At 40.6% G+C, this 13632-nt stretch overlaps 1 protein-coding gene across 1 annotated transcript; it reads right to left on the reverse strand.

Annotated features, from left to right (window-relative positions):
* Nucleotides 1-1215: 1215 nt before the first annotated feature.
* LOC128492547 (leukotriene C4 synthase-like) lies at nucleotides 1216-11410 on the reverse strand. The gene is made up of 5 exons (XM_053465131.1): nucleotides 11292-11410; nucleotides 10071-10170; nucleotides 9155-9225; nucleotides 6218-6299; nucleotides 1216-2417 (listed from the first exon to the last, which is right to left on the reverse strand). The coding sequence occupies exons 1-5, from the start codon at nucleotides 11347-11349 to the stop codon at nucleotides 2306-2308; spliced, it is 423 nt and encodes a 140-aa protein (XP_053321106.1). The 5' UTR covers nucleotides 11350-11410; the 3' UTR covers nucleotides 1216-2305.
* Between the last annotated feature and the right edge of the window lie 2222 nt (nucleotides 11411-13632).

Below are 13632 nucleotides of genomic sequence, written 5' to 3' on the forward strand. Positions count from 1 at the left end.
AATGTTGGTCTTGCTGATACTGTAGTGATCACCAGTGGATGAATGCTGAACTGATCACAACCGATTTTTTTTAATCTACTGTGCGTCACCTAATTATTCACTAATGATGCCATATACTTTTTGGTCTCTTCAACTTCATGTACCTGACAGTTTTGATGCTTTACTTTGTCTTCATTATGTTTTATGTTTGGGGGTGGGGAGGTTTGGTGAAGGTTGCTGGGTAAACTAAGTTCTTTAGAAATACAATGTGTGACGTTTGTAAGAAATGTATGAGTCGATATCCTCAGTTAACAATTTTAACTATTCAGCACCCCCACAACCAGACCCATACTAGGCCTTTAAACCTATTGGATAAAGGGTGTAACCTGGTTGCAATGTGGGCTTTATCGGAGAGCGCTAGGCTGGAGCCTACCTTCCTGCCACAGCCAAATCCAGCAGCTTACAAAGCCACCCCCCTGTGTTTTTTGTTTGTTGTGTTCTTGTTTTGGTCACAGTGGGATATGCCTGGTCAGCGCTCCTAGAATGTCAGAACAGAAATGTCAGTCAAGTTGGGGAACCAAGTCCTAAGGGAAGGTCGATCCCATTTTAGGACGAGAGCTCATGGCGTTTTAAGTGAGCACCAGTCTGCAATCTCAGAAGCCAGCAGCATCATGTTGGAATGTGTGGTTGTTAGAAAATTTTTAAATAAAGTTGTGGCCCTTACCCACAAGTGTTGTTGTGTGGTTCTTTGTTCGGTTGGTTTGTGGGGTTTCATAAAGCTATGGGCCTGAGCAGCCCACTGTCTGGAGTTCATCCGGATTACTAAAACATTGGGCTCTATTCTCAGAGGTTTAAAATGAACTTAGCTGCTGAAAATGCGTTCAAAGATCAGTAAAAATGTTTGGGGGTTGCTTCAGTTTGTCTTTTATTAAACTGGGTGTAGTTGTAGTTGTCCCCTCTTGTCCTACCCTAAAGATGCCTGTGGGAATCAAACTCAAACTCAAATATATAAACAGTACAAAATGTGACATGAAATACATCTTATTCAAAAAGTCTCAGTCACTTACATAGATATCAATAGGTAATTTGGGCCTGATGGGTGATGAGATGCCTAGCATAACTAACCCATTATAGATATGTCTGTCTCTTTGGTAGGACTAAAGGAACTATTCATGAGTGAATGAATTTTGGATAGTGTTCTCAAAGCCCATGGCAATGAATACAAGGAAGTCACCATTCTTTAAAGTCCACAATGTATTGCATTTTGAAATGAAACATGTTTTAAGATGCAATGCACTTGGTGTCCATTATAATTTGATACTTTTTAGTTTATTATTTATACAAATAATAGATGTTTCGCATGTACACAGGAAAGACTATGACATTTACAATTAAATTCAGCAAGATCCTTTGGACCCAGAGATATTCGTTGATGGATCTGTGAAGATCTGTTGGCTTCCAGTTCAACGGGGATGTTGCTTGGGATCATCGATGCATTTGTAGACACAGTGCTGTTCCCCTTAGACAAACATTAATTGCACTCTCTAGAATGTTAATAAAATAGACCTACACGTTTGTGTCATTTTTTTATTTTCTTCTGGAGGTTAAATCACAAAAACATATAAACTTAAGAAGAACAACCTATCAGTTCCAAAAATGTGGAACAATATACATTGTCTGCATACATGTGCAGATGATTGCTGGACTGTCCCGTTCGAAAAGCATTTAATGAATAAAAATGATAATTTAACAGTATTTATTCTGAAATATATGGCAGTTATCATTACATACAGGTCTAGAATTGTGAAGATACAGAGATATACAATGGAGACGCTGCCCATCTTAATCCCATCTTAATCTATAAATGGTATAAATTCTGACATTAGATACAAAGCAAATTTAGCTATAAAGGATATTGAGTGATATACTGTATTTTCAGGGTTAAGCAGCCTTCTATGAATTATGAAGGGCAAATCCCAGCGAACTACTCCTGCAAGAAGGACTAAGTTGGCCCTGCGTAACTGATAAAAAAATGTGAGAGGTTTCTTAAAACACCCCTCTCTGATTTAACTATGCATTATGCATGGCCAGCCATTCTTACAGAGGCAGCTCTCTGGGCGCCTTCATAATGGATAATGATATCAGCCAGCTGAAATCTTCAGCTCTCTTGCAAACTCCCTCTTTGGTGAATACAGCCCATTGGAAGCACCTGCTCTTATCCCACCTTTGCCTGATAGTGGCATCTTGCAGATAATAATAGAAGTTCAAGAAAATCAAGTAATTGTCTGATCCTGTCTAGTTGCCATCCAACATAGGAAGCAAAGAATCACAGTAGCTCCAAACCCATGTAATGGGCAAACAGCACATTCAGGATTCCTAGTGCAGACAACCCAACCAGGACCCAAAGGGCTGCAGCATTGAGATACATCGGACTCAGCCTAATGGAGGAAAAAAAAAGAAATGTGTCTACAAAGAATGCAATAAAAAATAATGGTGGTAAAGATTGTTATAGCTGCTAATAAAGTGAATTTCCAACAGTATGCATGGGAGCAATGGTTCAATGCAACCCTGCAAAATGGCACCATGATATAAGGGACCCTCCTATATGAAGACCCTTCAAGAGCAGGACATTGCAGCACGTGACTCAGCTTCCAGCCTACAACCTTTGAGATATAGGGGACCGTCTAAGATGAAGACCCTCCAAGAGCACTGTGAAGCATCATGCTGCTTTTGGAGGATGTTGATATTGGATGGTCTCTTATATCATGGTGCCACAAGTGTTGAGGTCTGGAAGCCAGATCACAAAGGTACATTTAAGCAAGGAAAAGACTCCAATACATACCAACACCAGTCACCGAAAAAAAACAGTGCTCTACGTGGTGTTATTCATGTATGAGTCTGATTTATATGATCCTACAATACAGCTGGTGCACTAAAGATATTGCCTATGAAAATTTTTTATTCCTGGGGACCAAATTATGTTCTGAATTAAATGGATAATATAAGAAGAGGAGAGGAATGTGAATAAACAAAATATTCTTCTTATTATGTAAATATCTTTTTAAATTGTTTTGCACTTTTTGTTTTCGTTTTTTGCTCTACCTTGTATTCCTTGTTTGGTGCAAGATTTAAGGGATGTTTTTATCACTATAGCAACCAATTAAAATGTTCCTGGTGACTGGATGATTTCATTGGTTGCTATGGTGATATGATCCATCTCAAAGTTTGCACCAGAATCATAACCCCTGTAATTTGTTTTCATCTCAGATTTGCCTTCACAGAATAATATAATCAGTCCTTTAGTTTGTTTGCTGGAACCATAATTTGTTGATATATTAAAGCATTAGACACTTCAACCCTGCTTTTAAGCAAAATGCATGAACTACAATCCATTATAATTTTATGAGATTAGAAGATCAGATTTATATCTCATTGTCCTCCTTTTGCTGCCTGCTTTTATTAAACTATACTTCCTCATGTCTCCCAACTGTCCCGCTTTGCGTGTGACAGTCCTGATTTTGCCACTCTCGCTGTCCCACTGAGGACAAAGGTAGAGCTCTGCGTGCACTGGATTCGGGACTACAATCCTGTGGCCCTGATTACATTCTCTGGTGTTTAGGACTCCAGAGAATGTATCCCAGGCATGCGCAGAATTGTGAGCATGTCAGTTTGAGTGACATTCTACCTCCCCACCGCTTTACCAGGGGTAGAAGTTGGGGGGGGTATGGTTCCTCACATGGGCTATGGCCATGTGAGGAACCATGGCTATGGCTATATTGTAGGTGGCCAGTAGCATGCATCCTATCTGCATTTGCCCCAACAAACGCTTTAATGTTAGATCAATATTGTATGCGGTTCCCAATTCACAACTTCATCCTGGGGGAAAAAAATAGGAAGGAATCAGGAAACTGTCTCAGCCGGTGTCTTGAAAAACATAAACTGGCACTAAAGAATGGAATGTTTTTCCTCACCGGCTGCAGCTTTTCAAAGCTAGACCAAAGGAAAATCAACCACAAAAACAACAATGTTCCAAAGAGTGAGCTGGGAATGTTGTGACAAGAATCACAGGTGTCATCTTGGGTCTTTGTTATTAATGGGTCTTGCATATATTAGCAGCCATGTTGGCATAAGGATACCTGCTAACTTTTACACAGAGTGAAGCCCTACTCCCTTTGATCTCTGGGTCAGCATCCATGTGTAATTGTGTGTGAGCATGGATGTGTACTTGTGTGTGTATGAATGTATACTTGTGTGTGTAAGCATAGATGTGTACTTTTGTGTGTGTGTATGAATGTATACTTGTGTGTGTGAGCATAGATGTGTATTTGTGTGTGTGAGCATGGATGTGTCATTGTGTGAGAGCATGGATGTGTAATTGTGTGAGAGCATGGATGTGTAAGTGTTTGGGTGTGAGCATACATGTGTAGGTGGGGTGAGATGAAGTGTGTGTTAGAATCTATATTTATGTGTGTGTTTGTGAGTATGTGTTTTTACATATGTGTGCCAAAGTGTATGTTGTTGAGAGAAGTTGTTTGGGGGAAAAGATGACAAAGACAAGCTGTTTGGGGGCACAGATAAGCTGTTTGGGGGCACTGACAAGCCGTGACAAAGATGGCACAAACAGGCTGTTTGGGGGTTACAATGGCACTGATAAGCTGTTCAGGGCAAAGGTGGCACTGTGAGACAGTGAGACAGCTCGTTACCTGTATAAAAGTTACCTGGGAGCCAGACATCTTGTTAATTTATAGGGTATTAAGTACTTATTTCACGGAGTAAAATGCAAATCAATGTATAACTTATTTGCAACCTACCATTAAAATTATAGAGTGATCATTTTTCCTTCACTATATATATACAGATATAATATAAAATGTATCTTATGTGTATGTGACGGCGTGCATATGTAAATCAGTGTATATAATATACTCCTGTGTGTGTAATCTCATCCGCTTCATAGTGTGTCCCTGAATGGCAGAAATCAAATGTGGTCACCCTAACTAGCCTCTCCTAGCAACTCTCCCTTTAGTAAATAAACCCTTCTGTGTTTGGCCAGGAAGCAACAGGTTTCACAGCTAGCAATTTCTGGAATTATGCTTTAAACTTTGAGTGGTGTCGGGTTCATCCCATTCTGTGATTATTTGTGATGTAAAAGTCCTGTCCCCCAGACCTGGGTCTGCGCCTTCTCTGCGCCTGCCCTGGTACGTATAAAAGGTTTTGCCTCTGCCAACCCTTTCTGAGCTGCCCACTAACCGCCCTCACCTGCACTTTTTCGGACACTCTGGACTGGCGTTTAATAAACGGGTGTTAGGACCAGACCACTTGGCCTGTACCCAAAAGAACCTCAAAAGGAAATCTTTTAAAAAAATATTCTCCAATGGGAAGAAAATGATTCACATTCTGCAAAATCTGCAGCTGTCATACAAAAGCACCTGCAAAGTTTAGACTGCTTGAATCCAAATAATTTTGACTTTGTTCGTAAACTACTCTTTTTCTATCTCCCAAAACCTCCCACTCCTTTCCTTCCTCCCTACGGCTTCCTCAATAACAAGCAGACTTGCAATGCCTTAAGCAAATTCAGCTATTTTCTTCACATCAGTCAAACAGAAATTGCACTGCCAGACAGAAATCTAGTTTAAAGTACCCATAGTTTGAACAGTTTGGCAATTTGAATTGTTAAAAGTTTTGAATTTGAAAAGTTCAGATCAGATAAAAACTTTTTTTTTAAGTATTCTGTAGCGTTTATATGTAGCTAAAGGGGTAGGGCTGGGTAACAGGTGCTATTGCCCCCTGGGCTACTTTAAATCTATAATTTTGGGCCACTACCAGAAACAGTATTATGAAGTTTAGTTCCATATGTAGTTGCCGTAGGGTCTAACATAATAAGAATATAAGTTAGGATTTAAACCCACACTGGATGCTTACTGAGCTGATTTAATTGGCTTTCCCTTCTGCATTTGTGAGGATTCTGTGCTTTGTATTTATATTTAATCATTAAAAATATTTAAAATCGTCAATCAACAATAATTGAGCAGCGGGGAAAGTATACCTTAATGGGGGTGAGACCGTTATCAGGAAGTTAAACTGGCTGCTCCCATTACATGTATTGTATTTTTGTGGATGTACCAGTACTTCTGTAGGAGCTTTAAGGGGTTAATCACTGTTACGTAGTTTAGTATATAAAACTGTACAATTTGAAAATGGGCAGACCAAAAATACGACCTGCTCCTTTGCCCGCTACCTTTTCTGCGGTGATGAGCTGTAACCTTGAAAATACAGATAACGAGCGAAGAGGTATAGGAGTCCACATGCTGCAGCCGTGCCTAAAAAATAGCAATTTGAAGAGCAAGATAAGTAAAAAGAACTTCATAAAATTGCTTGCTTCTGTCATTTATCTAACGTGTACCTCTAAAAGATGACACTGTGGATGTATTGAAATTACACATTTTCACGTTCTGATCAATCCAACCTTTAGTACTCTAGTACTTTAGTGGGATTTGTTTAGGAGACCACTACTTAATCTCATGCATGTCATTATTCATAGCAATGACAGGTTCCTCCTACCAGAATGACTGAGCTAGCCCAGCACAATGTATGGTTCAATTGGTGAGATGACTTTCATGAAATCTCAAGAAATGGCTTCTTCTCACCTAGACCTATTAGGGTAGCAGTTCCAGGGAAGCGGCAACCTCTGCTGAATAATCGGGAGCAATTAGGGTTCCTGCTGCGCCACTGCTAGGCGGGACAATTTGGAAGAACTTGTATTGAGGTAAAACAGGAAGTGACTTTATTGGGAACAGCACAGATATTTATACACAACATAATTGGATCAGGAGTAAAATCTCAGCCTGGCGCCTCCATACAGTTCTATGGCCAGCAATGCCCACCCGACACTATTTCGGGGTGATCCCAAGGGAGGGGCGTCAATCTCGGGGTACCAGTGGAGAGCTCAGGGTCCGAGGATGTTACGTTCCAAAAAGCATCTTGATCCAACGTCGGAACCTTGAGCACCAGCGTTGGAACCGTTCCCGGGACTAGTCCCCCCAGTAGCCTGGCCAGAGTTCCATAGCCACGACTGGGTAAACCCCGGGCCTACAAGTAATAAAACCAGGGTTCCCAAATGAGCTCCCTCTCTGTAACCACCTCCGAGTGTTGCCCACCACGAGCATAGTGTAACCCCAAAAGAATGAAGTGGTGTCCGTAGTGACGCAGTTCCATTTGTCGGTGGGCATTGCTGCGATCGCGGTGAAGTGCATGGAGAGTTTCTGGCCATATATTATTATTATTATTATCCTTTATTTATATAGCGCCAACAGTTTACGCAGCGCTTAATACAATACATAAATTCAAGGGATATGACAAGACAAGAATTGACAGACTAAGACAAACTGATACATTTGGTGGAGAGAGCCCTGTGCGAAAGCTTACAATCTAGAGGGAAATGGGGTGACAAACATAAGGCATAGAGAAAGGGTGAGAGGTATTGTGGTGGTTGTATCGATGACAAGGAAGTTCTAGCAGCTAAGATGGTATGCTTCTCTGAAGAAATGGGTTTTTAGATGTTTCTTGAATGTCGGGAGGGAGGGTGAATGCTGAAGGTTCCTTGGGAGTAGATTCCAGAGATATGGGGCAGCTCGAGTGAAATCTTGTAGACGGGAAAAGGAAGAGGTGATGAGTGAGGAGGAGAGCCTTAGCCCATGGGAGGAACGTAGGGATCGAGTAGGAGAGTGTTTGCTAATGAGGTCAGAAATGTACGGAGGAGCAGTATTATGGATGGCCTTATATGTCAGTACCAGGATCTTAAATTTAATTCTAAAGGTAATTGGGAGCCAGTGGAGGGTTTCACAGAGGGGGGAAGCAGAAGAGGAGCGACATGCAAGGAAGATGAGCCTAGCAGCGGCATTTAGGATAGACTGTAGAGGAGAGAGTCGAGACAGTGGAGTGCCAACCAGAAGAGTGTTGCAGTAGTCAAGACGGGAAATGATAAGGGAATGAACCAGGGTTTTTGTGGATTCTTGGGTGAGGAATGGGCGGATACGAGAGATGTTTTTTAGGTGCAAGCGGCAGGATCTGGCGAGGGACTGAATGTGAGGGATGAAGGAGAGGTTTGAGTCAAGGATGACTCCAAGGCATCGGGCCTGGTTAGTAGGAGAGATAGTCGTGTTGTTAATGGTGATAGAGAATTCAGGTAGTGGAGTGGAGATGGAGGGAGGGAAGATAATGAGTTCAGTTTTAGAAAGATTAAGTTTCAGGTAGTGTTGTGACATCCATGAAGAAATAGCAGACAAGCAATTGGTAATACGGGACATGAGAGATGGAGAGAGATCAGGAGAAGACAGGTAGATTTGGGTATCATCTGCATATAGGTGATACTGGAGGCCAAATGAGTTGATTAGTTTGCCAAGAGAGGAAGTATAAAGAGAGAACAGCAGAGGGCCAAGGACTGAACCTTGGGGGACACCAACCGAAAGTGGAAGGGGTGATGATGTCTTGCCAGAGAAGTTGACAGAGAAGGAACGGTTAGACAGATATGAGGAGATCCAGGAGAGAGCTGTATCTCGAATGCCTATAGAAGCAAGTGAGTCTAGAAGAAGGTGGTGATCAACAGTATCGAAAGCAGCAGAGAGATCCAGTAGAATTAGAATAGAGTAGTGACCTTTTGCTTTGGCAGAGAGCAAGTCATTGGAGACTTTTGTTAGAGCTGTTTCAGTAGAGTGAAGGGGTTTGAAACCAGACTGTAGAGGGTCAAGGAGGGAATTAGAGGAGAGGAAGTTAGTGAGGCGATTGTACACAATCCGTTCAAGCAGCTTAGAGGTAAAAGGAAGCAGAGAGATAGGGCGGTAGTTAGTCAAACAGACGGGATCTGAGGAAGAGCCCCCATAGCCTGCTAGTTCATGGGAGTCTGGTTAGGGCAGACCAGATGGGGTTTTCCAGACATAAGAAGGGACTGAGCAGGCCAGCAAGAAGTCTCTCCAGGGATCCATCAGTGCCCCCTCCCAAACTCAAATCTGCCCCATGTGTCCTCAGCCTCAGGGGTTACCGTGACACTGATTGTGTTATATTCTATTTTATTAAAGTAAAAACTGAAAATATACAATGCTGATCCAGGCAGGAAGTGATACTGATACAAAATAAGTACTTCACCATTAGAAATTAATAAATATTGCTCTGTTCTCACCTTGGTGGACGAAGATCCCAGCCAGCCAGAGAACAGCCAGGAACATTGGGAAATACTCAGAACAGTTTATCCTGGAATAAGCAGGTGGAAAGAGTCAGTCGGAGGCAGGGCTGCTTTATTTATTAGGAAGGGTTTGGCTACCAGGGAGCATAGTCTACATCCTAAGGCCAATGAAAGGGTCAGCCAACATAATGTAGGGATTTTTACATTCTCTGCACTTGCACATAGAATGCGTCTGCATGGTAGGAGAGGAGTCTGGTACTGTGTCCAGGGACCTTTAGCAAAAGTAGTAAACATGCTCCTCTCCTGCTCATTGCATGATACTAAGTGCCACATAGATTTACTTTTTTACTTTGTCTGTTTTAGGAGGCATGTTGGGGGTGAGGTTGTTGTATTGCTATGGTGGGTGCTGACTATCTCTGGTGTGTGGATATGATGGGCAGCTGCTTTGTCAAAAAAATATTTTCTTGCGTCACCAGCTGACTGGGCAGATGACCTTCTTGTTTTTGACAGCCATAAAGTTAATCCATACAAAGCCTTTATAGTCAATTTTGTTCCTGGCATATGCACCACTATTATTCACAACTGCTGTTCAATTTCTTACAGCTAATCTATATTATGCTTATAGGCTGCCTTCAAAAAACCTTAGCGTGGCAGAACATCAAGTTAAAATTATATCAACATTTGCTCTGCAAAAGAGGTTTACCATTAATGATATCAAACTCACAAGTTCACGTATGGAGCATTTTATGGAACAAATAGTGGGCTCTCGAGCCAGCACTAGTTTGTTGCCAAAAGCGTATAATTGTTCTAGAACTCTACCTACATGGAACATAGAGCTGTTGGGTATAAGGGTTTCTTGTTGAATGCCTAACACTGGGCAGATGAACTTAACCCAGATAAGGTCACAACTTACTGAGCTCTGAATATTCTCTCAAATTCTGGAGGTCCGGATGTTTTTGGAGGGGAAACATTGTACTTTCGTCTGGCAGCAATTACTTTTAATGCAAAATATGCTGAAAAAGTAAAAAAAAAAAAAAGACAAATATGAAGCATGTTACATAGGACAATAAATTTAAGAAGATTGGTCAAAGGGCTGTCTTCAGGTCTCCAACACCAGGCTGAGCACTACAAGGATGTCCCCAACCATCTTCTGTATTGTCACCTGTATGGTGAGCTCTGGGCAGGCCTACTGCCCTCCTTTATTTATTTTGTGTGACATTGGTTGTGGGTTTTACCATTAACAGCTAAAAAGAGAGAGAGAAAGGAGATAATAAAAACGGAAGAGAGAAAGAAAAGAAAAGATAAAAGAAAAAAGGCAGGGTCAGGAGAGGAAAGAAAGAAGGTAGAGAGGAAAAATGAAGGAAAGGAAAGGTGAGAAAAGAGAGAGAGGGAAAGAATGAAAGAAAAACAAAAGGAGAGGAGATAAAGAATAACATTTGGACACCTCAGCAGCAGCTTTAACAAAATAGAAACAGAATATTTTATTAAATTAGTTTATTAAATCTTACATTCTTAATTCAATACAAAATCTGGACTGAGAAAACTATAAGTTATCTCCACAGAGCACAAATCTATAGCACATGGAAACCTTAATACTGTAGCTGAACCTTTCTCCCACAAGCATCCAAATTATATCATTCATTCCATTTATCACACATACACACACACTCAAACCCCCCAGCCCCCCACCCCCTTACCTGAACTGCAGATCTCCCACTCGCAGACTTCTGCAGGGGCCCGACTGTGCGAGCAACTTCTCTGGCCCCGCCCCCAGAGGAAGGAGGGGGAGGCAGAATTATGTGACACTCTGCTAGCTTCCTGCTGCTAATAGAAGAGACGCTGCTCGGGACCAAAGCACCGGTAAGCAGCACGGCCCCAGCAGACATTTTTTTGAGGTCTAATTAGAAGACGACCTCGATTATAAGACGAGGGCTATTTTTCAGAGCATTTGCTCTGAAAAAAACCTCGTCTTATAATCGAGCAAATACGGTATTTGGACTTTAAGTAGTCTTTTCTGAATCTTAGATTTTCTACCATTAAGCATTCAAGCAGTACCCTTTACAGTCGCCGGTTGTTTAGACAAAGGATTTTATATACACGCCATTGCATTCGGTATACTTGCATGATTCTATACCTTGTTCAAGTACTCCAAGTAGTGTAACAGCACCCAGAAGAACAATATGGTGTAACATGCTTTGACGAAGAGGTGATGTTACAAAGTCCCCTTGATGTTGTTTTCCTTGCAGCAGTCCCCACGCAAACCTTGGTTAAAGTCAATCATAAAATATGAAAAATATATTAACTAGCATTCAAGCTCAAGATGTTTTAAAGGTATGATCTGTTCTCTTATGAACTTAATATGACAACTGTGTTGGTATTCCTCCTGATTTCAATGGTAGTGTTTTGCTGCCAACAGCAGAACCTGGGTGGGTGTTGTAGAGCATTTTCACAAGTTAAGCAATTTCTTATGTTTCAACATTTTTTATTTCACGATTGGATGAATTTGACTTTCAAAACATTTTTTTGGCAGATAATAACTTTTTGGCCCATTTAGTCTGCCCATTGTCCTGATGTAAGACTCATATCTTAACTAGTCCTCTGCCTTGACTTTGACTTGTGTTTGGTGACAATAGACATTCACCATTTCTTGGTCATCTTTTTTTCATAGTATGTAGCAATGCATGTGTTAACAGAGTATTCCCTAGACTGCTATTGGTGTAGATGTTCAGTTCTGGAGCGTTTTGCAGATCTCATGTAATTTAACAATTGAATCCTAATGTCATTATTGGCAGTCTACTTGGGACAAGCTATGGTCTAGAAACACATCATGTGACTTTCATCTGTTTCAGTTTAACAACAGTTTGGATATTACAAATTCATTTCACGCTTTACATTCCATCTCTAGACACTAAAAAGAGGAATCCAAAACTCCATTTGGTCCGTAGTCTCACAAGAGCTTCAGATTTTTTAGCTAATTTATAAACAAGCAATAAAAAGGGATATTATGGAATTAGAATGTTTATGTAAATGTTATGGCACATAGCTTTTGTTGTTGTTGATTAAAATAACACTCTACATTGTTGTACTAATCTGTGACTTATGCTTCTCTGCTAGAGAATTATTATTATTATTATTATAATTACTATTATTATATCAGTTCAAATTTTACTTAATGGCTATTTCAGATTACTCATATACAGGTCCGAATTGGCCATCAGCCACATCGGGCAAATGCCCAGTGGGTTGCTGCCTGACATGACTCCATACGTACCCATTTGATATTGCCTGCACCATCCTAATATTTCCTGAGGTCATGTAATAAAATCCAAAGGTGCTTCAACAGTATTAGTTTAAGGGTGTGCACACTTATGCAACCAGGTTATTGTGATTTTTTTAAAAAACTGTTTTCCCCTCTAAGATTTCAGTTTGTTTTGCAATTGAATTGTTCACGTTATAGGTCCCATTAAAGGTTCTGACATGATTTATCTTTGTCTCATTCTTTAACATCACAAGAACCTGGCATTTTAACAGGGGTGTGTAGACTTTTTATATCCACTGTACATACATACATAGATACAAAAGCAGTATAGTTTCTTTCCTTAAATGTCCTTCTAGTGCCATAAAAATGCATTAGAAGCACTCCATAGTTACAGAATGCTGTGGGACTTTAGCAGAAGACTGTTGTGTAAGTAACATTACACTGTTGGCACTGCCGCTGCAATCTGTTCCTAATCCTGAATATATGACTTTTAAATCGACCTTCAATAAAGGTTACTTACCGCAAAAAGAGGAGTAGACGTCCAATTAAAAAAAAGAACTCAACAGAAATGTTTCACGATTTTAAAATTCAAACTGCGTTCCCTAAAGAATTTAAAAAGCAAAAGTAGTAGAGCTTGCAAAAAGTTATTGTGGTGTTTCCTGAATCAAGCTCCAAAACTCTGAAAGCGATTAGTGTTTTTAAGATACGTGACTTGGCAATTTGCAAGCGTGCTTGTGTTTCATAGGTTCTAACAGGGAGCTACACAATAGGTTGGATGCTCACACATCTGATTTCCTAGGAAGAATTCCATATGTGATACAAGATTTCCCCTAACTGGGGGAGACAGATATTTAAACTGTATTTAGCTGGAATTAACCAAACTTTTGTATGATGCATTATGTGTCACCCTATCTTATGTTATTCGATGTGGCTTGCGCAGTTGGCTCTAAATCGGGGAGGGTCGATGCCTCTTTCGGCATTTTTAATAGCACACAGCAGGGTGGAGACGTGAAATGAAATACTTATTAACCAGCTAGAGAGACCTGAACCGGCAGTCCTTATCTAAATTGCCACTATAATTATATCACTGGCCATAGTTATATTTAGTAAACACATTAAATGACGTCAAATGATAAAGGCAGCCCTCTTTTAAGATTTACATTTTAGTGATTATTCTTTGAACTCTTGTCAACAAGTACTTCAAGATTGTTCATCC

Source organism: Spea bombifrons, chromosome 4, assembly GCF_027358695.1.
Source record: "Spea bombifrons isolate aSpeBom1 chromosome 4, aSpeBom1.2.pri, whole genome shotgun sequence".
Taxonomy (NCBI): Eukaryota; Metazoa; Chordata; class Amphibia; order Anura; family Pelobatidae; genus Spea; species Spea bombifrons.

Bases quoted from the DNA above. Each gene is read 5' to 3' on its own strand.
- LOC128492547 (XM_053465131.1), bottom strand. From the start codon at position 11,349: ATGTTACACCATATTGTTCTTCTGGGTGCTGTTACACTACTTGGAGTA. The intron at 10,171-11,291 runs GTATAGAATCAT...TTACTTTTTCAG, and splicing joins ACTTGGAGTACTTGAACAAG to CATATTTTGCATTAAAAGTA. The intron at 6,300-9,154 runs GTGAGAACAGAG...GCTATTTTTTAG, and splicing joins TGGGATCTTCGTCCACCAAG to GCACGGCTGCAGCATGTGGA.